Source organism: Chanodichthys erythropterus, chromosome 11 (assembly GCF_024489055.1).
Source record: "Chanodichthys erythropterus isolate Z2021 chromosome 11, ASM2448905v1, whole genome shotgun sequence".
NCBI classification, from domain to species: Eukaryota; Metazoa; Chordata; class Actinopteri; order Cypriniformes; family Xenocyprididae; genus Chanodichthys; species Chanodichthys erythropterus.
In genome coordinates, this window is record NC_090231.1 from 5,694,964 (window position 1) to 5,719,687 (window position 24,724).

At 36.4% G+C, this 24,724-nt stretch overlaps 1 protein-coding gene across 1 annotated transcript in view; it reads left to right on the top strand.

Moving 5' to 3' along the window:
* Positions 1-24,724, top strand: part of syt7b (synaptotagmin VIIb) — a 159,630-nt gene that overhangs the window by 106,242 nt on the left and 28,664 nt on the right. Inside the window, exon 5 of the mRNA XM_067400319.1 lies at positions 6,860-6,979. Within this exon, the coding sequence (XP_067256420.1) occupies positions 6,860-6,979 (120 nt within the window). The remainder of the gene's footprint in view (positions 1-6,859; positions 6,980-24,724) is intronic.

Sequence of the window (24,724 nt, forward strand, 5' to 3'; positions counted from 1 at the left end):
TTAGTAAAAATCAATGAGTGGGAAACTTGAATGTTTTATTGAAAACCTGTTATGTACATTTGAAAAACAGCCACGTGTAAAATTTACCCCGTGACGGGTGTTCTAGTGTTAAAATGAGTAAAATTAGCACCATTACAAAAACCTCAAACTGACATAAAAAGCAAATAGTCAAACTGCCCAACTAAATGAAACACTGATAACCACAATGGTGACCAAACATTTTCAATAATATCAACATCTAAACCTCTGTTAATTCTTTTGTTTCTCTTTCCGTCAGTGATTCTGCTTGTTATCATCAGGTGTCTTCAATGCTGTCTGTTATTCAGATATTTTTGTTTAAATTTTACTTTAAATGTTTGACATTTAAGGAATTAATTTGATTAATTCCAACTCAATTCTTTTTGTTGAATTTAATTAATGATATTGCCTGTAATCTGTTGCCAAAATTTTATGGAGTAGATATAGCGTATTACTTTTTACAGTGTAGCTTAACTATTAAGCTACAATTAAGTACTTCAACTTATTTTATTTCATTGTTACGTTTTTTTTCTTTTTTGACTTTTTTTTTCACATTTTATTTCAGCTTTATTTCAATTAAAACAAATGTATTTTTAATAGATTTAGTTAGCAATAACAACCCTGGTTTGACCGCCTTTAAATATTATCATATAAACATTCAGTCAATGAGTTTATTCAGTAACAGACAAGTAAATTGTTACACTGATTGAAACTTGTGAGACTTTTTGAGCGGTTCATTAAAAGAAGTGGCTCATAAGAGTGATTTGTTCAAGAATTTGACCAGTGAATAGACAGATAAATCGTTTCTTTGTAATATTTTGAAGCACCAAGTCTTTTTCTCATCACATTCAATTCAGGCTGTGTAAGTCAAAAATAAATAAATCAACTTATAATTTCTTTGCCGCTGTGGAATAGTGGTGCAGTCAACACTGTATTGTTAGAAGGGCTAAACCCATGCAAAGCCAAGAAATTCACGTCTGAGCAACTAAGGCTAAATTAAATATCCAATATCTTTCAAGAAACCCATTGAGTGATGTGAATACAGAGAAGAATGAATGAAAGACAGGGGGAAAGAAGTAACTACTTTTCTATTAACTGTGTGTTTACAAATTCAGTTCTGTGTGTGTGTGTGTGTGCATCTGCAATCGTATACACAAGCCTGTTTGTATCTATACCAAGGTCATTTAGCAGTTTACGATCCCTATAGGTGTGTGTGTGTGTGTGTGTGTGTGTGTGTGTGTGTGTGTGTGTGTGTGTGTGTGTGTGTGTGTGTGTCTGTGTCTGTGTGTGTGTGGTCAGTGGTTTAGAAGTCAGTATGTGTTCTCTGCTGGCAGATCAACTCTACGCAACATTGATCGCCTGTCCTCACCATCATTACTACTATGATTAACTGTCATAGAGAAGTGAAGAGAGAGAGAGAGAGAGAGAGAGAGAGAGAGAGAGAGAGAGACGGTTCACACCAAGTCTAAAGAAGCAAGTATGATTTCCAATTGGTCATACAAAAATGTATGTTATTTTATTTTGTGAGCAGAGCTGCAATCTAGACAAAGAAGAAGCCTAAATATAAGAGAGTTTTAATTTGTTTTGGCCTCCATTATTCCTATTCTTCAGTTTGTATAGTCTTAAAGGCACACTATGTAAATCTTAGCCACTAGAGGTCGCTTATTCAGGCGTAGGCATAGCTTGATGATGCCTTGATTTCGCTGAAACATGGGAGGTGTTGTCTTCACTTCTACAGCCGGTGGAAAAGAATCAGGATGGGACTTAGAAATCATGTTCATGGATGAGATTATTAACATTATTGCAGTATGAAGCAGAGCAGGGCAGAGTGTTGTGAGAGTTGAATGAGGACGCTGGAGTGATTGCTAATGACAGACACACGTTTCAAGAGCAGCGGGACTTTTATTATGCCGCAGTCGCCACTTCCGCTTCTTCCGGTCAAGCGTATATGGGGTAACGCAACGCTGTTGATCATATTAGATACATTTGTGTGTTCAAAGTTGTTATAATGCTACTCTGCGTTCACTCTGTGGCTTGTGGCACTTGTCGAAAAAAAAACACATAATATATTAAAGCATCTTTGGTGTTTACATGGTTTCCATGGAAATCTAGGATAACGCGGGTATGATGTCATTGATAAGCGATGCACGCACACGGTCCATGTCCTGGTTAAAATTGCTTATTTCTCTGGATTTAAACTTTCTTGGAGACATTTGGGATAATGTAAGTACAAAAGTCAACAAAATATATAACACTGTTCTAATGGTTTTTGGATATTTGAATCCCAAAATATTACATATTGTGCCTTTTAATAGTTTTGACTTTACTATTATCCAAAAATAGTAATAAATATTAATTAAATAAGTAATAAATATTAATGAAAATAGTAATAAATATTAATATTATGGGTTTGTCCAAACTCTTGACCGGTAAAGGTGTGAGGCATGTACATCTAACTTTGCGTTCAATAAATACCAAGTTTCAATTTTAATCTCCAAAGTTAAAAGTTTGGACACACTTGAGTATATTTATGTTTCTTGTGATCTTAAAAGCATTTTGATGTAAAGGTTTTTGCCTATTTAGTAGAAATTGTGAATGAATTCACTATTTTATTTTATTATTTAAGTTAATTTTTTTTATTTAATTTAATTTTATTTATTATTTTATTTTATTTATTTTTTATTTTTTGTGAGCAGAGCTGTAATACAAACAAGAAGCCCAAATATAAAAGTTTTAATTTGTATATCATTTTTTGCTCTCTTCATCATTTCTGTACTTCCATTTGTATATTCTAATAGTTTTAATGACTTGATGACTCTTATCCTAAAAATGTTGAAAATGGTAATAAAATGAATATGGGTGTGTGTGTGTCCAAACTCTTGTCTGGTAGTGTAAATGCGTGAGGCGTGTTGATATAATATTTGTGTGCTACAAGTTTCAATTTTAATCTCCAGCACAGTTAATATCCTTTAGCACACTGGCAATAATCTTTCACTTTACTGGATTGTGTAACTGTAACCAGCTCCAGCTCTAATTCCCTGATACCATGATTGTCTGACAGGCAATTAAGCTTCTGCCTGTTCTGGAGACGTGTGTGATTTGTGCTGTAGCGCTGGAACTGTGAAGCTCTGGGCTTACGAGTTTTACTCTAGTGGACTATAGCAGTGCTGCGCTTTATTGATTTGAACAAACACAATATCAAATGAATGGTAAACAGATTCTGTGAATAGAGACAAAGGCGAATCTTTCCATTCATATTTTTACGGTACACTATATATACTATATTTTTTGTTCAAAATTTCCCAAATTTAAATAATAAGTCAACGCATCATCAATCCTTCTTGCAAAGTGTGTTTTTGTCTTACCCTGATTCACTATGGTAAGCCTATTATAAGTGTTTATATTTTAGACCCGTATGGATGGTTTTCGTGGGAAATTGCGTACATGTGAAAAGTTTATAAAAATTTGTATTAAAATACATGCATCTTCATTTTAATTCATGTTTACCATGTGAGAAGTGCTCAATCAATCCTTTGACATGATGCACACGACCCTGACCGCTCCTGTCGCTGTCTGCACATGAAGTCGGAGAGGAGACACTAGTCTTCCTTTAGGACCCTGCTGTGAATCTGAGCTGAAGCCTCTTGTGAAGGCCATTTTCAGCCCTTGTAAGGGTGATGTTTTAGACTCACGTAATCGATAAACGAGTGTGTGGGCTTAATGCGCTCCTGCGTAACACTGGTTCTGTCGTAGCCCCCAGCAAAGCTCGTTTTACATGCCGGTCTGCCGATTCCTTTATGAGTGTAAATCGTTATAAAACCTGTTGATTAATGAAGTGTGAGAGAAGGGGGGAAATTTGTAGTTAGAGAGAAACATGGAGGAATCCTAAAGGAAAATGAATTTCTTAGAGACTGTTTCTTCTTCATAGTTCAGGAGATTTAATGGAGTTCTCAGTTATGTTTCATATTGGTGTCAACTTTGTTTCAGAGTTCTCTCCCAAAAATCTTACATAGATTTCTTTTTTTTTTTTTTGCATTTGCATTTGCATTTGCATTTGCAAATCAGAGCACAGTTTGAGATGTTGTAGAGCTCTCAACTGAAGTTCTCCATCGGCTCTCCAGTCTCCAGTTAATGTAATTGCAGACTCATTTGTGATTTTTCCTTTTCTTAGAAGATAGCTTTAGCATAATATGAGACATAATGGTGTTAAAAGATATTTGCATTTTATAGCAATAGAGTGTTAAAGTAACGAGGGCTGAGGATCTCAGAAAACTGTAAAGTTTAAGTTCATGTTAAAATCTTTGAGATTTGATTCCAGACTTTGTCCAGACCATGTCTTTTTTGTTGTTGTTGTTGTTGTTGTTGTTGTTGTTTAAGTTCTTTTACTTTTTTTAAAAGCAAAGAATCTCTAGAATACAATTATACCCGCCCCCCCCCTCCCAGACTCTTTCTGTCTTGAAGAAGAAATCAAAATTATGCATAAACTCGTTTATGAGTGACAATAAAATAAAATAAATTTAATAAAATAAAATAATAAATAAAAACAGTTAAAACAGTAGTATTGTGAAATATTATTACAATTTAAATAAGTTTTTTTTATATTTTTATATATAGTTTCATATTTGAATACATTTTAAAATGTAATTTATTCCTGTGATCAAAGCTGTATTTTCAGCATCATTACTCCAGTCTTCAGTGTCACATGATCCTTCGGAAATCATTCTGATATGCTGATTTGCTACTCAAGATTGATTGATTGATATTATGCCAACATAGTAGGGGTGTAACGGCACATGTATTCGCCCCGAACCGCCCAGCACGGTGCATACAGTTATACGATGAATACAGTTAGTCACAGGCGATTAACACTCCAATCCAGAAGGGGGCGCACACGGTAATGCAACACTGTTTGCTAACCGCCACAATAGGGAAAAAATCAGCAGAAGAAGAACAGATGATCTATGCATATATGTTTACATGTAATCTCTCAACCAGTGTGGAAAGACATCAATAAAACAGCTTGAGAATAATCTCGTTTAGCATTACATTTACCTTAGGCAAGTGTTAGTTCACTAGAGAAATGAAGCATTTCAGTAAATATATGCACTATATCAGCTCATATATTCATTAGATTTACTTAACCTGTTAGTAATGTCTTGATTATTTCATGAGTTTAAATAAATTTGTCATGAAAACAAGTTATATACAGTAACCGTGTAAACGATCATATTTCAAAAATGAATTGGTATAAAAAAAAGTGAAAAATAATTGTATAATTAGATTTAGAAGTTAATGCAAAACCTGCCTTATGTGCAATTTACTTTTTTTTTTTTTTGAGTGTTTATTATATAAATAGCAACTGAATTTAATAGTTTGGCTCTGTTGTTAATTGTAACTTTTAATATTGTAGTAATATGCAAGAAACCGTCATGTTTGTGTACCGTTACTCCCATACAACATAGAGTTAACACTAGAAGTCCCAGAGATTTGTAACCCTCCTTTAGCCAAGTGGATGCTAACTGGCTAGTCTTTTGGCTATCATTAGCATCAATTCATGTGTAAATATGGTCATTACCTGAGCAATCTGCAGGGGGGTTGGGGGTGTGTGTGTGAATGGTTGCTGGTGGCTTGTTTGTATGTGTGGGGGAGGGAGGGCTGCTAAAAGCAGAGAACTTGGGCCGGTTTCAGAAAGGAGGTTAAGTGAAAACTCTGAGTATGTTAACCCTGAAATGAGGGAGTGCAAGTGATGTTTAAAAAGTTCACTCATTCACACTGCAAAAATGCTTTTCATACTAAGTATTTTTTTTATCCTATTTAAAGTAAATTAAAAAAAAAAATTTTTAAATCAAGATGGATTTTCTATATGAGAAAATTATATATGATATTTAGTCTTGTTTCCTGGGGGGATCTAAATTAAGTGCATTTTACTTAAGTAAAATGATCAATATCTGCCAGTGTGGTAATAAAAATAATCTTAATGCAAACGGAAAGTGTTGAAGTGTCTACCCAGGTGAAAAAAAAGTGCAGTAAAATACTCTTTATTTTAGTACACTTTTACACTTCCATAATGTACAGTGCTCTATTTCCATGCACTTATTTTGTACTTAATATACTAAAAGCTCTTCTTTAGTACTTCTTAAGATAATCTTAAGAACATCTAAGTGTACTCAACTGTGCTATTTTGAGACACCATGAATTTGAACTAAAATGTGCTTTAACATACTATCTCTGTATAGAAAAAATGTATTTAGTTACCACTTGTAGTACACTTGAACCCATCTTTCAAACACTTTTAAAAATGGACTTATGATGTATGTCAAATATAAGATTAATATATAATGAATATATACAAAATGTATTTATAATATATTGCCAGGCAGTGCCAGGATTGTGAGTGATTGCTGGAATGTACTCACTCACTTTTTAATATTATTTGTAAATATGTGTACAAATGGTTGGTTTCTTTTTTTTATTTTGTACTATTTTTATCAATAGATCTCAGCAACAAAGGAAAAAAAAACATGTGTGTTGATTTCTCCCTAAGATGGCAAAGTGAAACACAAGTTTCCTTGAAGTGGCTCAGCATGGCCCCACATTGTTTACATAACAAAAGCAACTGTTCACAGCTGATTAAGGATATTAGCCTAAAGACATCCAGCCCATCGGCTGTCCTGCGGGTTTTATAGGTAGAAAAGCCAAATGGCTGCTCTCTGGGACTTCTAGTGTTAATGTACCGGACATTTTTTATCTTTCAGACAAGACTTAAAGTCAAAATTCTAGTTTTTTTGACCAGCTTTCCTGTAGTTTATAATGGGTTCTGCTCATCTTTGTTTTGTGACAGAGAGGGGAAGATGGTTGTGCTGTCCCTCGCGATCGGATTGGCTGAGCAAGATGACTTCGCCAACCTTCCAGATCTACAGGAGGTACCAGGGAACAAGGAAACACCTCCCACCGACAAAAGGTAATGGCTTGTTTAAAACATTTGCTTTCTAAATGGGTGTCAAAATAAGGGATTTGTTAGTGTTTGACAGTTCGCCCCTGCTGGTAGATGCTGTAACTGCACCATTTGAGGAAAAAATGTTCTCCATTGCTGGACACATAACCCTATGCATAATTAAATACACACATTTCTAAGGCCTTTAAATTGTCAACATGATCAATACATTGCTGAAAAAAACTGTTGTACACAATCCACTATATGCCTTTTGTCATCTTATTGATTATTCTTTTTTTTATCAAGTAAAAAGTGTTTTAGTATAATTGTAAAAATGCCCCCCTTCAGGTCATGGTACAAGTGTCAAGTAAACGCGATGTTTGCTGTGATTTTTATAAAGTAAACTTAAGAATACATTTTATATTTTTATATATTTATATTTGACTCATAGTGTAGTGTAAGAGCATCACTGTAACAGGAGTTTTGGCAAGTGTCCAGATAAACTCGCTCTGCGTGATCGACAGCTTCAGCCATTATAAAGAGAGCTTTCTTTGAAGTAAAAATACTAGGATTATTCGTTATGAATTTAACTGTTATAACCAATTTTAAAATGAAATACGTTACTTACAGTTTGCTGATTCCAGAACAGTTGATTCCTGTTCTTTGAGCAAACGTTTTTGGGCAAAGCCAGTCTCATATTGCAATTTGTTCTCAAAACAGTCACTGTACAGTACTCAGAACACGCAAGTCAGCGCTGACGTTAAAAATAAACTGATCCGTTTTTCTCTGACATCAGGATCCGATCGGCAACTTGTACAAAGATGATGTTTTTCCACAGACAGGAACAACACACCGTCTGCATGGCATCGCAATCTAGTTATTATCACAATCTTATCGTAAACAACTACTTCAGATCCACTCACTGCTCATCAACTGAACACCAGTGGGCGGGGCCAACGATGCGATGATGTAAAAGTAGGCGTTGTCTTGCTCCAGAGGCCGTCGTATGACGTCACATGCCACCTCTGTTCAAGCGAAGCTTTTTTACAGCTTGATTACATAAATGCTTTTTTGAGGACATTTTAAGTTATGGAACTTGCAGGATGTAATAATGATACAAAGACCTTTTATATGCCAAAAAAACAAGGAAATGAGTGTCATGACCCCTTTAAAAGTGTGAAACGGACTTGTATTTGTATCTGTGTGCGAACCGAATCAACAGTTAGTCATTGGTGAGTTCTGAGGTCCGTTCTTTGTCAATCAAGTGCTCAACCCACACAAGCTCATCACAAAATCAATGATCACCCTTGTGTAGCTTAGCTGGTTATCAATCAGGATGGCATTGAGTCGTACCAAAGAGTTTACTCCCTCTGCTCGCAGCGTTGAGAATGAATAAGCAACAAATGTGGCTTTCCTGGAATTTGTTGGTTAACATTAAACAGAGGGGCTAAAAATATTCATATGGGTTAATGCTAATGCTGGTTTTTATTATTCATGTGAGTAATCCTATTGAGTTTTTGGGTTTGTTTGTTCTTGTATCTTAGTCTGTCATTTTGAACTTTTTTGCTATCATCAAGTATTCCCTTTGGTAGCCCTCTCTCTCTCTTACTGTGATCTGTGTTTCAGCGAGGTGTCGGGATCGCAGTGGGGGTGTGCTCATTATAAGAGAGTGTAGTCCCAACTAAAAATACACCCTCCTCCGTCTGGCTGAGACACGTATCATGCACATGCACGCACGCACACACTGGCTTCTGCCAGGAGAATAAGTCTTGACTCTTTAAACACACATCAACCCACACAAATACACACACAGCACTTTATAATCAGACACACTCAGGAGTTCACAGTCTCTCAGCCTCAGACTAGTTAAACTGGAGTGTAGAGGTCTACAACAGGATGCATTTTCCCATCCAACTCCAGCAAGTTTCATTCCGAAGCCACCCGGGATTTTTATTTCTTGTCCATCTGCTCCCAATTTATAATCATTTTCATCCCGTCTGCTCAAACGAGGTCCATTCCTGCAATCTGCCATGATTAGGGAAAGACCTGGAAATATGAGGTTGTTTTTAAATGCTAAAAATTAAAATCTTAAATAATAATTTCATACATTTTTAAATATTAATAAGTTATAATATTAAACAAATAATTGTTTATAATATTAAGTAAATAATATGTTTGTTTGTTTGTTTGTTTTTACTGCTGTTTGATTTGAGAAAACCTGGAAATATAAGGTAACGCTAGGTTAAAAACAACCCAAGTTGGATTGAAAATGGACAAACCCAGTGTTTGGGTTGTTTTAACCCAGCGGTTGGGTTAAATGTTTGACAAACATGCTGGGCAGCTTTATTTAATTCAACTATTGCTTAAAAATGACTGTATTGCTTGCTTCAGATAAACCCAAAATATGTTGGAAATTAACATTAATATGCTTAATAAATAAACATTTATTGATAAGTTTAATGAATAATAATTAAACAATAAATTGTTTAGTAATAAATGTTCACCTTTTGATTATTAAGGCCTTTGCACACTGAGTCCGAAATTTTGCGCATGCGTTTTTTCGTATTCGCAATCCTAAAAATTCGTCACGCACAGAGACCTTGCACACTGAGTACAATGCGTATTAATGAATGCGTTGCGAAAAAAATCGCAAAACAATACAAAATGAAGTCTTGAAGCAGTGAGCACAATTAGTTGTCTCCTCTCTTCTTAAGAAGAGAAAAAGAAAGAGGAAATATTGGGTCCATTCAATCCCGAGATTGCATAGAGAGAAAGGAGAATTCACCTCATCAAGGAGCTGCGTGATTATCAGAGCGTTTCAAAGTTTACTTCAGGATGTCAGTCGCTCAGTTTGATGCTTTACTACTGGCACAAGTCTTTATATTCGGCCTCTTTGTATTCCGCACTTTGTTTGTCATTCAGTGCTGCTGTTTTGTGCTGTAGATGACATGGATCAACTTGTCAGATGGCATTCTGGATTTTTGCGTTCGCGTACGGTGGCTCTGAATTGTCAAAACGTCTCTCAAAATGCGTGCCACGGATGCGAAAAACGCAACCTGATCCGAATATTTTTTTGACAGACGAAAGTTTCGGAGGCAGTGTGCAAACGCGATTGACATAACGTCAGGTCGAATTTATTTTTTAACGTGCGAAAGTTTCGCATGCGAATTTCGGACTCAGTGTGCAATGACCTTTATTGTTGCCTCTAGTAATTATGTGTCTGATTTTTAATTTCAAACCTATTTTGGGTTCATTTTAAGTCAGTCATACAGTAATTTTTAAACAATAGTTGAGTTAAATAAAAATGCCCTGCACGTTGGGTAAACATTTAACCCAATCGCTGGCTTTGTCCATTTTCAACCCAACTTGGGTTGTTTTTAACCCAGTATTTTTTAGAGTGTAGTTTTTAATTTGGTCATTTCCAGGAAAGGTTATAAATATGGATTTTTTTTTTATATATATAAAAATAAAACTTTTTTTATTTTATTGAATAACAAAATCTTCAATTACTGAAATTCATGATGTAATGTCATAAAGTACCCTCAAAATGTTTGGAAAGACCCTAGGCAAAGGGAAGTTTTGGACATAATCAGCATAAACCATTTCTTGGCATAAATGCATAAATAAAGAAATATTTTCCATTTTCTATTGTTTCAGTTTTTATTTAATAAAATTTGTTTTAAAATTTGCCATAGGATTTATGCTGATTTTGTTCAGAATGCCTAGGGCGTTTCAGAACATTGTTTTGTTCGCCCCGCTTTGCCTGTATTCAAATCAACAGTTATGGTCATGCACTGTATGTGTGCAGTTATATTTCTGCGATGTGTAGAGCTGCAGCTTATATGTAGGGTGTTCCAAATCACTCACTCTTAAGGTTCCTTTTCAGTCAGGATGCTCCCTATGTAGACACAGTAAGGCAGCTCACTAGGTTTTGGAGCAGAGCTTACATCATATTTTCCAAAAGCTAAACATAACAGTTTAAATTATTTAAAAAGAAAATAATAATAAATAATTTAAAGAACCCTCTGTAAACACCATGTTCACTGAAGATTTCAGCACATTGACCGTCTCTGCTCCATAAACTCACCCTTTGCTGTTCCAAACCTGCCAGACTTTCTTTTATCAGTGGAATGCAATAAAAATTAAGGTATTTTAGATATTAATTAGGTCTAAAATAACATTGGACCCCATTGTAAGGAAGGGAGAAAACAGCCTGAGACATTTTCACAATATCCTCTTTTGCACTCTTACAGAAAGTCTTACAGGTTTGAAATGACACAAAGGTGTTTAAATTATGTTCATTTTGGGGTGCACTGTCCAAGAACTGAATCACTCAGTTTGAAAGAATTCATTCACTGTGTCCCAACATTACAGGGAAAAAAGAATTGTGTTTCTCAAATGTTTTATTGAAAAACTAACTAAATAACAACTTCTCTCTCTGGCTGACAATGGAATGCCTCCCGCATACATCTAACAGTTGTTAGTCCCTCTGCAACAAATCTACTGTAGTGTTTGGAAGTCTTGATTTGCCCCATCCTACATCAGTCCTTTGTCACAACCGAGTGTGTGTTAGGAACCCACTGCCCTCAGCTTTTGTTTTCCACAAACCTATTAACAAGCACAGTCATTTATCCTCGAAGGAAGTTTGCCTCTCGATGGCCTGTCTGTCTGCCTTATGTTGACATATTAGACTCCTGAAAGGAAACACGCTAGCACCACTGTAATACCCAGCGGTCTGTGGCGACAGAGTGAGATGAGCCGGATGAGATCCTCGAGAGCATCACTGGGACACGCCCACTCTTAGTTTCTGTGTCCAGTCGCGCTGAAGAATGAGTGCGTGCACTGACATCTAGATTCTAAAGATTCTAATCTCTGCTCGGAGATTCTAAAGCTGCACTCAGACAAACAAAACTGTTCAGAAGCTGCCTTGTTTCTCACTGTCTGCATTCTAACTGAAATAGAACCTCATAACTGACTGATTTGGGACACTAGCGGAGAGTGGGGTAAGATGAGCCAGTTATGTTGTTCTCAAGATAAGGGAAAATGAGGCAGAAGTACAATGAAAGAATCTAAAGTAATTTCAGGATGTTTCCTATAATTTTAAATGTTTAGAATACATCTATGACAAAGGGTTCTAAAAATATGGCTTCTTGTAAAAAAGTATTCCTGTGGCTCAATTTACCCCAGGTTGGGGCAAAGTTGATCCAAGTCAGTGGGTAAGTTGCACCATCTGGATGTAAACTGACCGTTACTGACAGTCCTCATTTTGGCTGCGTGAGATTCTCCAGCTTTGTTGTTGTTGAGCTGTTAAAGCTCCGCCCTCTTCTGGAAATGGGGCCGGCAGCTCATTTGCATTTAAAGGGACACACAAAAAAACTGTGTTTTTGCTCACACCCAAATAGTGGCAAATTTGACAAGCTATAGTAAATGATCTGTGGGGGATTTTGAGCTGAAACTTCACAAACACATTCTGGAGACACCAGAGACTTATATTACATCTTGTAAAAAGGGGCATAATAGGCCCCCTTTAAAAACTAATTTAATAATCAAATATCCTTTTACAGCTCGAATTCCGGAAATGTTGGGATGTTTTTTAAATTTGAATAAAATTAAAACTAATAAATTCTGTTCTTTTGAATTTTGTATTCATCAAAGAATCCTAAAAAAAGTATCAGTTTCAATGCAAATATTAAGCAGCACAACTGTTTTCAACATTGATAATAATAAAAATGTTTCTTCAGCAGCAAATCAACATATTAGAATGATTTCTGAAGGAGACTGGAGTAATGATGCTGAAAATTCAGCTTTGATAATAGGAATAAATTACATTTTAAAATATATTCAAATAGAAAATGGTTCTTTTAAATTGTAAAAATATTTCACAGTATTACTGTTTTTACTGTATTTTTGATCAACTAAAATGCAGCCTTAGGGGCCGTTCACACAGAACGTGTCTTTGCGTCTAAAAATGAGAGACGCAGCGCTCAGGAGTGGTTTAAAAAAAAAGCGCAGCATAGAACGCGAGTCATGCCAACTCGCAACGCTTGCCCCGCCTCCAAGTTCTTCTGATTGGTCCACTGTTTTGGAACTGACATTGATTAGCGGCGCTGCGTTTAAAAGTTGAAATTCTTTTAACTTAAAACGGCGTCTTAAAAACATGGCGCTCATGTGCGAGGCGCTGCAAAAGACGCAAGACGCGAGCGTAACGGTCACGCACGTCCGTCAAGCGCGTGTTTACATAGAAAAACAATGGGAAAGTAGCGCATTGGAATAGAAAAACGCGTTCTGTGCGAACGGCCCCTTAGAAGAGACTTCTAAATTGTTGGTTTAACTTTAAAAAAGTAAGTTACCAGGTTGCCCCAAAATCTCGAGTTCATTAAAATTAAAAATTTGAGTTAATACAATGAAGACGATTGGTTTAATCAACAGAAACTCAAAATATTATCTAAACCACTTTAATAATTAAGTTGATTTGACAATGATAAAAATGTTGTGATAAGAAATCATGAAAATAATTTTTTGCAGTGTAATAATATTTCACAATATTGCTGTATTTTTGATTAAATAAATGCAGCCTGAGTGATATTAAGAAACTTCTTCACAAAGATTAAAAATCTTACCAGCCTCAAACTTTTCAGGTGTAGTGTATATTAGACTGATTATAAATTATGCGATTTTATTGGAAATAAATAAATAAAATTAATATAATTAAATATATATATATATAGTTAAATATATTTAACTCTGTTAAATTGACAAACACTTATATGCAATAAAATAGTCTTTCTCTGTCGCTGTCTCTCGCTCTGTTTGGGTAGGGAGCCTGTCAAAGCATCAGACTGTGATCAAAGCTCACCCTGGCCCTCCGGGGCCCGTCTGGAATGGTCGCCATGGAGAGTGTCCTTGCTCTACTAATAACTGCCTTCAATCATTCCACTCAGTAGCCCGAGCACTGTCACTATGGGCAACAGAAGGGTCACACCCACCCAGCCCCTGGCCTTTCAATGAGCTCCAGTGGACAGGAGAGATCATATAACACATCAACCACAAATGACATTTTTTTTTGTTGTTTTTTTATGGGACCCCTGCTCTTTGTTAATCGACACAGTAAAGCAGAATGGGAAAGTATCGGGATGCAATGCAGGTCAGAATCTTTGTTTATTTAGTTAGTTACTCCCCAACCCTGTATTTCCTGCTGTCTCGCTCTCACACACAGCTCATAAAAGCCTACGTCACACGAAAAGAGAAGTGCGAGTCCTCTGAGGATAAAAGCAGAGAGGAAGAGTGAGTAACATCCGCTCAGACGGTGTCTTAACCTGCTCCCCTGACACCCGAGCTCTTCATCAAAGCACTTGTACTCTCGGTGTTAAAATAATCATGCTTCTTTACGCTCTCATCCTCCGCTGTCTATCCTCCGCCCTCCCGTGGCCCAGTTTGAAATGAATCACGGTGTAGCAGCGCCCCGAAGCCTCTCCATCGACCGCCGCCACTCCCCAGGAGCCCCGCCGAATCAATGTGTTTGAAAAACAAGCTATTCATCAGCGTAACGCCGTGGCCGTATCGTTCACACAATATGAGAAATGCATCTGTATCAATATCCACCTGCCACAGCTCAATTATATATTTCCATTATATTGTCCTGTGTGAGCCACTTATGAGTATGATTATAATAGCAGAAAGCACATTCGGATGATGTGTGCTCATGAGAGGAGAGCCATATTACATTTATGGATCGGCATTGAGTAGCAAAGGCCATTTGGTTTTGTGAATCAAGCGGCATGGCGTCAGATGTAGCCTGTGCAGCCTGTGGCCCCTGCTGAGTGCTCATGCATTTGGACTTTATTAGAGAAATAGTTAATTGTGCAGTTCACACAATTGAGCGGCTCCTGTACGCTTATACGGTGATGTGATTCGTGAGGATTTGAGCTCCAGGGATGGACTCATGCAGGCAGTTGGGTAATGGTAAGCACTGGTTGCTTTCTCAAACAATGTGTCCTAATCATGTGACACATAATATCTGAGTCGCCTATAACTTAGAGCACCAGATTCACATGGATTTTACATATTTCATAGATTTTTCTTTAGAGGTTTATAGCATGTCACTCTCAGATTAAAAAACAGACCAGTTTTTTAGGTGAGAATATAGTTGTGTAGACCTCAGATGTGCGATTTATATGTAAACATATTTGAAAATTAGTTTAGACTTTTCAGAGATGTGAGCTCCAGGCCGTCAGCGAGCGTTCAGAGCTCATGTACCCACAGAGAACAGCTTCATCTCAGCCAGTCCTTTAGGAATTTGCCACTGGCTCTTATGTAGAAAGTGTTTAAACATGAGGTATAACTCGTTTTGGGTATATCAAATGGGCAATCTTCTGTCTTATTAATATTTTACTTGTTCCAGAGCTAATAGATTTGACTTAAGGGCTATATTAAGATTCATAACTTTATATTTACATTGAAATTAAATCCTGCACTAACTAGAGCGCTGCGTTTGTAGGTTTGACTGAACTGTTTGCTCGTGTTTATTTCCTATTTTACTTCTTATACTGTTATAATGGCTATTGTTGTTTGTTTAAATATTGTTGTTCTATAAATAATATTTTATATAAATAACATGCCATATTTTTGGTCTGTTAGTGATTTTGACTTCAGTGAAAGTTACATTAATATGCCGTTAGATGGCAGCAAAGACTGCCTTACGAGTGAGTCAGTCAGTCACAAAGACTTTTATATTGTAATGGACTGAAACAAGGAAACAAGGACATTTTTACTTTAAACAGCATCTTAAGAGACGCAACTGACAAATGCATTGACTAGCGCTGTCATGGGAAATCCTCTTAAATGTTAAAAGGACAAAGATATAGCTTTCCTCAGAGGACATTCAAACTGATTTTGTGATTATGATTGACCTGATGAATATCAGCTATACACATATATTTGTGTTATTTTTCATTTTAGATTATAATAATAATAATTTAATATTATTAATTTTATAGTATAATGGTAATCTTTAAATTAGTAATACTTTCAGTTTTATTTTTTTAATAATAATAATACTTTAAAAATTATTACATGATGAATATTGTACAGTATTATTTTTATTGTTGTAATTGGATATTTTAATTTACAGTAATATTAATATTACAATACTTTTTTCTCTTTTTAATTTTGTGATAATACTACTAAGTATTATTATTAATTATTATTTAATACAATTTATTTTACAGCTCAATAGTAAGCTTAATTACTAAAAAAAATAATTTCTGTTTTTAAATAATAATAATAATAATGCTTAATATTTAATTTATTACTAACATTTTATTATTATTGTGTTTGAATTTACAGTATAATTTTAATATTACAATAGTTGTATTTGTCTTATATTTAATTATATAACACTACTATTATTAATAATAATTATTGTTATTTAAAATTATAATTTATTTTACAGTACAATAGTAATCTTAAAAAATAACATATTTCTGTTTTTTTAAATAATAATGCTAAAAATATTTAATTTATATATAATACTTTACATTATTATTATTATTATTAATAAAACAATGTGAATGTAAAGTGGACTGAGACAGCATCACATCTGAAGTGAACTAACGTGATTTAAGTCTTTAAAGTACAGGTACAGTGTTACTGTAATATGTTTTTGTTTTACTGTAGTTCACATTTTGTTCACTGAAAGAAGTCTGAAAGAGGCAATGTTAACTGCAATATAAGATGTCAAATCACACAACCTTCCAAATTATGATTAAGAAAATATAGTAAACATTGATTTGTTACTCATCCTGGCATTATAATACCATCTGTATTTATTTCATGTGCATCCACCTAGCATGAAGTGATGCAATGACACAATGATCTACAGAGTAGGCGTGATCCTGTAGACATGTGTGGTTATGCTCTGATGATGTAAGTAAAGGAAATTAGGTATTCTCGCCAGCAACCTGGGCGGCACTACAGTCTCAGGCCCAGACAACCGCCCGTGGACCACATGCAAAGTGTCCATGACAGCCGTTTAAAGTCATTTGTACTGCAATAATCATAAAGGCCAGTGAAAATTTCACAGAAAAAGCTATTTTATGCCATTAGTCAGAAGTGTGGCTTGTGAGAAAAGAGCTGCTTGGTTTAGCCTCGGTCTGTGTGTGTGGAGAGAACAGGTGAGAGAGAAACAAGAGACGTTTCCTTTTCGAGATGTCCCTGAAGTGAACCCCTTGACTGCATCGAGACATAATGGATTTGAAGTGTTTAAGGTGTGTGTTGTTTTCCAGTTTGCTGTTCCTGTCATGTATTTTTGTTTGTCTGTGGCGCTGAAGTCATTGCAGCGGAGACACACTGATTTGTACACGGGAGGCTGGGTACGAGTGATGATCCCTAGATATCCTGCCATTGTTGAGCAAACTGCAGGTGGGATTTAGGAGGATAAGAACAAGAGTTGATAACACACATCTTTTTACTATATTCTGGTTTCATTGATACTATCTCAGTGATTTAAAGGGATAGATCACCCACAAATGGTCATTTTGTCATCATTTATTCCTCGTGTTGTTACAAACCTCTATGACTTTCAGTGCTCAAAAAGGACACAAAAGCACCATGAAAGCATCATAATGTAGTCCATGTGACCTATCAGTGCCGGTCCTAGACTACTGGGGGCCCTAAAGAAAACTTTTAAAGGGCCCTTGTCAATGCATTCATAAAAATCCCCAAATGACCCCCATCCCCTTAATCTGTTCTTTCAGAGTAGTTTCACTGTCAACAGAAAACAGTGAGCTGAAACAGTAATACAATAAAAAACAAATCAAAACAATAGGACAAATGCAATAGAAAAATATAGCTGCAAGCAACAATTATCGGGGTCCAGCACAAAGAACACGATAAGTCATGCCAACATGGCTGGGAGCGTCAAACCAACTGCAACGACAAGCAAGTAACGACATTTTAAGATGATTTTAGGCAAAATGGCTGAAAAACCATAAATGCAGTCATTAGAAATATGATTGAAAGGTTTATCAATTTTGACCAATAGGTGGTGCTGTCACCAAATTGATGTGATGTGACAATGACTCATGCAAAGTTTGGTGTCAATATGCCAAAGCATTGCAGAGATACAGCTTCAAGAGACGTTTTTGTATCATGCCTTAAAATTCGTTGCTGCGGTATATGAAAACAGTTTGACAAACTGACTTGAAATTTAAAAACTTTTTGTCGGCATGGTCTGAAGATGATATGATTCGATTTTGGTGAAAATTAGAGCAACGGTCTAGGAGGAGTTAGAAAAAGTAGGTTATTAAAGAAAAACAAAATGGCGGATAGGAAGTTCAGCTGACTATGGCGAAATTGGTATCTATGTTCTCGGCATGACTCAAGGAATCTATCGAGACCAGCCTATTGATAGTTTTCACGTTTCGTCACGCCCTGAGGGGAAGGCCCCCCTGGTGGGCAAAACAAGGCTTTCCTCCATTGGCCGCCAGTCATTTTTACCAGGATTGTAGATCTAATGTAGTAAGAAAGTGATATTAAAATACCAAATTCAATATGCACCTTACTGATTATGCATACTTTGTACAGGCAAACAAATGAACACAGAATAGTAATGCAACACGAGGTTACTCGTTAAGCATTTTTTCCCATTGAAAACCATTATAAAGAAACTGCGTTGCATTCATATTCTGGGCTCATCTGCTCTCCTGTATAGCTATAGTATGCATCAACAAAAAGGGTGTTTTGAAAACTGAATTTAATCATTTAATATCACTCTTTAAGGACTCTTTAATATACTTTAACGATGGGTTGATTCTTTAGCCTGGCGTCTGTTCATCCTCCGCCTATGCTTCTTGATCAGCCCTTTAATTCTACGATCTTTCCGCATGGTTAATCTGTGTTTAAAATTAATTGGTGCAACACAACTCGATTAAAAATTAAACCCAGATCAACAAATCCTTGACTAGTGTTAAACTTTGCTTAATTTAATCCTATTGGTACAAATAGCAACCCTATGTTTTTCACGTTAGCTTTTTAAAAATCGTCCCGCTATTGAAATCACTGCAGGTCACTAGTGTGCAAAACTTGCATCTTGTTTGCGTATTTTTGCTTTTAAGATGGAAAATTGACAGGCTTGTGCTGCAGTTACATGGCTGTTTTTCCTGCCAGGGCTCTGCGAGTGCAGTCTGCAATCACGCAGTCACGTGACTGAAAACTATGGATTCATTACAATAGATTAAAGGGTTAGTTCACCCAAAAATGAAAATGATGTCATTAATGACTCACCCTCATGTCGTTCCAAACCCGTAAGACCTTCATTCATCTTCAGAACACAGATTAAGATATTTTAGATTCAGTCCGAGAGCTTTCTGTCCCTCCATTGAAAATGTATGTACGGTATACTGTCCATGTCCGGAAAGGTAATAAAAACATCATCAAAGTAGTCCATGTGACATCAAGGGGTTAGTTAGAATTTGTTGAAGCATCGAAAATACATTTTGGTCCAAAAATAACAAAAACTATGATTTTATTCAGCATTGAATTCTCTTCCGGAATCCTTTCCATTGAATTGATTCCATTGAATTGATTCCATTGAATCCTTTCATCTGTCGGTGTTGGTAATGCACTTTTACGTCGCCGTGGTTGTTTTTGGCGATTAGGACATCCACGACATTTTGAAGCATCGAAAATACATTTTGGTCCAAAAATAACAAAAACTACGACTTTATTCAGCATTGTCTTCTCTTCCAGGTCTGTTGTCAATCCGCGTTCACGACTCCGCTTCTTCTTCTTCTTTCCTGTTTTACGGCGGTTGGCATCCAGCTTATTAGTGCATTACCGCCCCCTTCTGCTCCGGAGTGTGGTTCACGACTCCGCAGTGACTCTGCTGATGTAAGACGCTGCTGACGTGTTATCCGGTGTGCCCGAGCTTCGTTTACAGTCTGAGGGAGACGCACACTGTATTCAAGCTATTCTACATTGTTTGTATTTTGGTATTGCTATATTTTTTTAAATGATGCGTAAGTGTGCATGTCGCGGATGTCCTAATCGCCAAAAACAGCGACGTAAAAGTGCATTACCAACACTGACAGATGAAAGGATTCAGTGGAATCAATTCAATGGAAAGGATTCCGGAAGAGAAGACAATGCTGAATAAAGTCGTGGTTTTTGTTATTTTTGGACCAAAATGTATTTTCGATGCTTCAACAAATTCTAACTAACCCACTGATGTCACATGGACTACTTTGATGATGTTTTTATTACCTTTCCGGACATGGACAGTATAACGTACATACATTTTCAATGGAGGGACAGAAAGCTCTCGAACTAAATCTAAAATATCTTAAACTGCGTTCTGAAGATGAACGGATGTCTAACGGGTTTGGAACGACATGAGATTAATGACATCATTTTCATTTTGGGGTGAACTAACCCTTTAATATAGTCAAAAGTTATTACCATTTTTGTACATTTCATTATAACTTTTGACTGCAAGGTGGCACTGCCCTGAAACTTTTTGAGTACTGTCAGGGGATAGGGCTGAAGAAACATACTGAGTTTCATAACGATATGCTAATGTGTTCCTAAAATACAGCATTTTATGACAAAATTCAAAATGTCAGATATGGGAAAGTTGGATATCATTCCCCTCAGCATGGTGCTCTGAATCAAACAAGAAGACTTTTATGATTTTTGGACAAACCGTTCAGAAGTTATAAGCAAAAATAGGCATTTTTCATATTGCCAGATCAGTAGGTGGCGCTCCATCTCAGATCACACGCACAGAAAGCTGCTTTCGCAGCTCAATACACTTTTATTTCCTTTTTAGTATCGAGCATTTGATTGATTTGATCGTTACGTAGGAAAGGTGACCGCACCGCTTTGAATGCGGAATTGCGTTTACATAATCACTGGAAACCTTAATCAAAAACAAAACTAAAACTAAAAACTATTAATCACACAGCCCTAGTCATTAAATCATTTTTGAGAGCAAGGGGGCCCCCTGGTGGTTCGGAGACTTTGCGTATAGTGAGGACCGGCACTGGTCTTCTAGAATCATATAATGATTAGTTGTTCTTTACTGATAATTTGATGAATTAATGAATCATTGAGTCAGTCAGTTGAACCTGAGCACTCTTATTTTTGTGGGGGGAAAAAATGTAAAACTGAATCAAAGAACTCAAACAACTGAATCTTTTGATTCATTTAAAAATATTTCAATAAAATGATTTTAAACAAAAGAATTTCAGTGAATGTTGTCTGTTAGGGTTACACAAATATTCAAAAATGTACATTACTGTTCAGTTTGGGCTCAGCATGATTTATTTTTTTAAATATTTTTGAAAGAAGTCTTCTGATCACCAAGGCTGTATTTAGATGATGAAAAATACAGTAAATACAGTAAAATTGTGAAATATTATTACAATTTAATTATTACATTTTCTATTTGAATATATTTGAAAATGTAATTTATTCCTGTGATATTAAGCTGAATTTTCAGCATCATTACTCCAGTCTTCAGTGTCACATGATCCTTCAGAAATCATTCTAATATGATGATTTGCTGCATTACTTATTAATATCAATGTTGAAAGCAGTTGTGCTGCTTAATATATTTGTGGAATCCATGAAACATTTTTATTCAGGATTCTTTGATGAATAGAAAGTTTAAAAGAACAGCATTGAGTTTGTTGTTTTGTAATGTTTACTGTTACTTTTGATTAATGCATCCTTGCAGAATAATAGTACTTTTATTGTACGTGTGACAGAAGTGGCCAGAATATTCCTTGCGTTTACCTTTTGTGTTTGACAGAAGAAAGAAAGTCATGCAGGTCTGGAATGACATGAGGTTGAGTAAATGAAGATGACAGAATTTTTTCATTCCTTTAACACTGTGATAACTTCACAGTGACTCTCACAGTTTTACCTCAAGTGATATTAAATGTCAACACTTTTGTCAGCTTCGGCAATTCGATCTGTCGTTCCAAAGGTTAATGAAGGTAAAACATCCAGCTTACAGGAGATCAGACACGAATTTGGAAAAAACTGCCCACACATATCCAGCCGGCCCCTCTCCAGGAATCTTCCTCACCGCTGTCCTCCTCATTGTTGCCAGATTCACTGCTGTGTGTTATTTCAGAGCAGAAGCATCGTGCTGAGACGGACAGCTTAAGTCACTGTCAGACACACACACACACACACGTTTCACTATTTCCCTCTCGCATTCACACATACGCACACGTGCGCAGATAGCGATGGAAGCACTCAGCCAGAGAGGCAGGGCCGGGCCGGCTCAATATCACCCTCCTAGTGATATGGAAATAAAGACCAGCCAAGTGTGACAGCATTGGGCTTAGCGAGCTTGTGCCCGCAGACACACGCACACAGGACATAAATACAGCTTTAACAGTAACACTCTCCTGCCTGTTTGGCGTCAGGGTTCACGGAGGAAGACGGGCAAATGTGCGCTAGGCTACATGGTTCAGAGCTCCGCCGGTGCGCGCCGCATATGTGTCCGACAGGCCATCGGCAGCTTTAATAAGAGATGATGGTCTAGTGCACTGGACTGTATCAGTCTAGGATATACGATTGGCTCTGTTACATCATTCAAAGCTTTAGTGCTTTACAACAGGCGTTTTCAAATTTTTTGATGCCTTTTATGTGTGAGAAAAAATTGCAAGTGTGATATTACAAAGGCAGCATATTTGTGTTGCAAGCAGATATGAACATTAAGTTTTTATTTTCACAAATCTATTACAGTCAGTTTAGAATTTTCAAAAGAATAAACAGTACAGTTAGTAAAATAATTGTAATAAATAACAGTACAATTCAGAAAATATTTTTGTTAAATGGTGCAAGTTAAAGGGATAGTTCACCCACAAATGAAAATTTGATGTTTATCTGCTTACCCCCAGGGCATCTAAGATGTAGATGACTTTTTTTCTTCAGTCGAACGCAAATTATGATTTTTAACTGCAACCGCTGCCGTCTGTCAGTCAAATAATAGCAGTAGATGGGAACTTCAACTATAACAGTAAATAAAACTTGCTTAGACAAATCCAAATTAAACCCTGCGGCTCGTGACGACACATTAATGTCCTAAGACACGAAAGGATCGGTTCGTGCGAGAAACCGAACAGTATTTATATCATTTTTTACCTCTAATACATCACTATGTCCAACTTCGTTCAGCTTCTGGTTAGTGAGGTCGGATCGCGCTCTGACAACGGAAGTGATGTCTTGCTTTCATTGAAGTATATGGGCGAAACATCACTTCCGTCATCACAACGCGTTTTTTGACCTCACTAACAGGAAGCTGAACGAAGTTGGACATAGTGGTGTATTAGAGGTAAAAATTATATAAATAATGTTCGGTTTCTCGCACAAACCGATCGTTTCGTGTCTTAGGACATTAATGTGTCGTCACGAGCCGCAGGGTTTAATTTTGATTTGTCTAAGCAAGTTTTATTTACTGTTATAGTTGAAGTTCCCATCTACTGCTATTATTTGACTGACAGACGGCAGCGGTTGCAGTTAAAAATCATAATTTGCGTTCGACTGAAGAAAAAAAGTAATCTACATCTTGGATGCACTGGGGGTAAGCAGATAAACATCAAATTTTCATTTTTGGGTGAACTATCCCTTTAACTTTGACAGCCTATCTATTACATTTTGTACAATCTTTGTGTGTGTGTGTTATTTATTACTGTATGGCCTTAAATGTGCTGTTTTGATGTTTGTCCACTGGGGGCAGTGTGGTGTAGTGATTAAATCTCTTACCATTGTGCTCTTGAGTAAAACACTTAAGGCCTTTGCACACTGAGTACGATATTCGCATGCAAAATTTTCGCATGTTAAAAAATAAATTCGACCTCACGTTATGTCAATCGCGTTTGCACACTGCCTCCGAAACTTTCGTCTGTCAAAAAAAATATTCGGATCAGGTTGAATTTTCTGCGTTTTTTGCATCTGTGGCATGCATTTTGAGAGACGTTTTGACAACTCAGAGCCACCGTACGCAAACTCAAAAATCCTGAATGCCAACTGACAAGTTGATCCACGTTGCCTACAGCACAAAACAGCAGCACTGAATGACAAACAAAGTGAGGAATACAAAGAGACCGAATATAAAGACAGATTGTGCCAGTTGTAAAGCATCAAACAGAGCGACTGACATCCTGAAGTAAACTTTGAAACGCTTGGATAATCCTGCAGCTCCTTGATGAGGTGAATTCTCCTTTCTCTCTATGCAATTTCGAAATTGGTTGGACCCAATATTTCCTCTTTTTAAGGAGAGAGAGGACAACAAGACTTAATTTTGTATTGTTTTGCATTTTTAATTTTTTTTGTAATTTTTCGCAACGCATTCATTAATATGCATCGGACTCTGTGTGCAAGGTCTCTGTGCGTGACGATTTTTTAGAATTACGAATACGAAAAAACGCATGCGAAAATTTCAGACTCAGTGTGCAAAGGCCTTTAGGCCTGGTTTCACAGACAGGGTTTAGGTTAAGCTTGGATTAGGCCTTAGTTCAGTGAGGGCATTTAAAGGATTAGTTCACTTCAGAATTAAAATTTCCTGATAATTTACTCACCCCCATGTCATCCAAGATGTTCATGTCTTTCTTTCTTCAGTCAAAAAGAATTTAAGGTTTTTGAGGAAAATATAGTGGACTTCACTGGGGTTCAACGGGTTGAAGGTCCAAATGTCAGTTTCAGTGCAGCTTCAAAGAGCTCTACATGATCCCAGACGAGGAATAAGAGTCTCATCTAGTG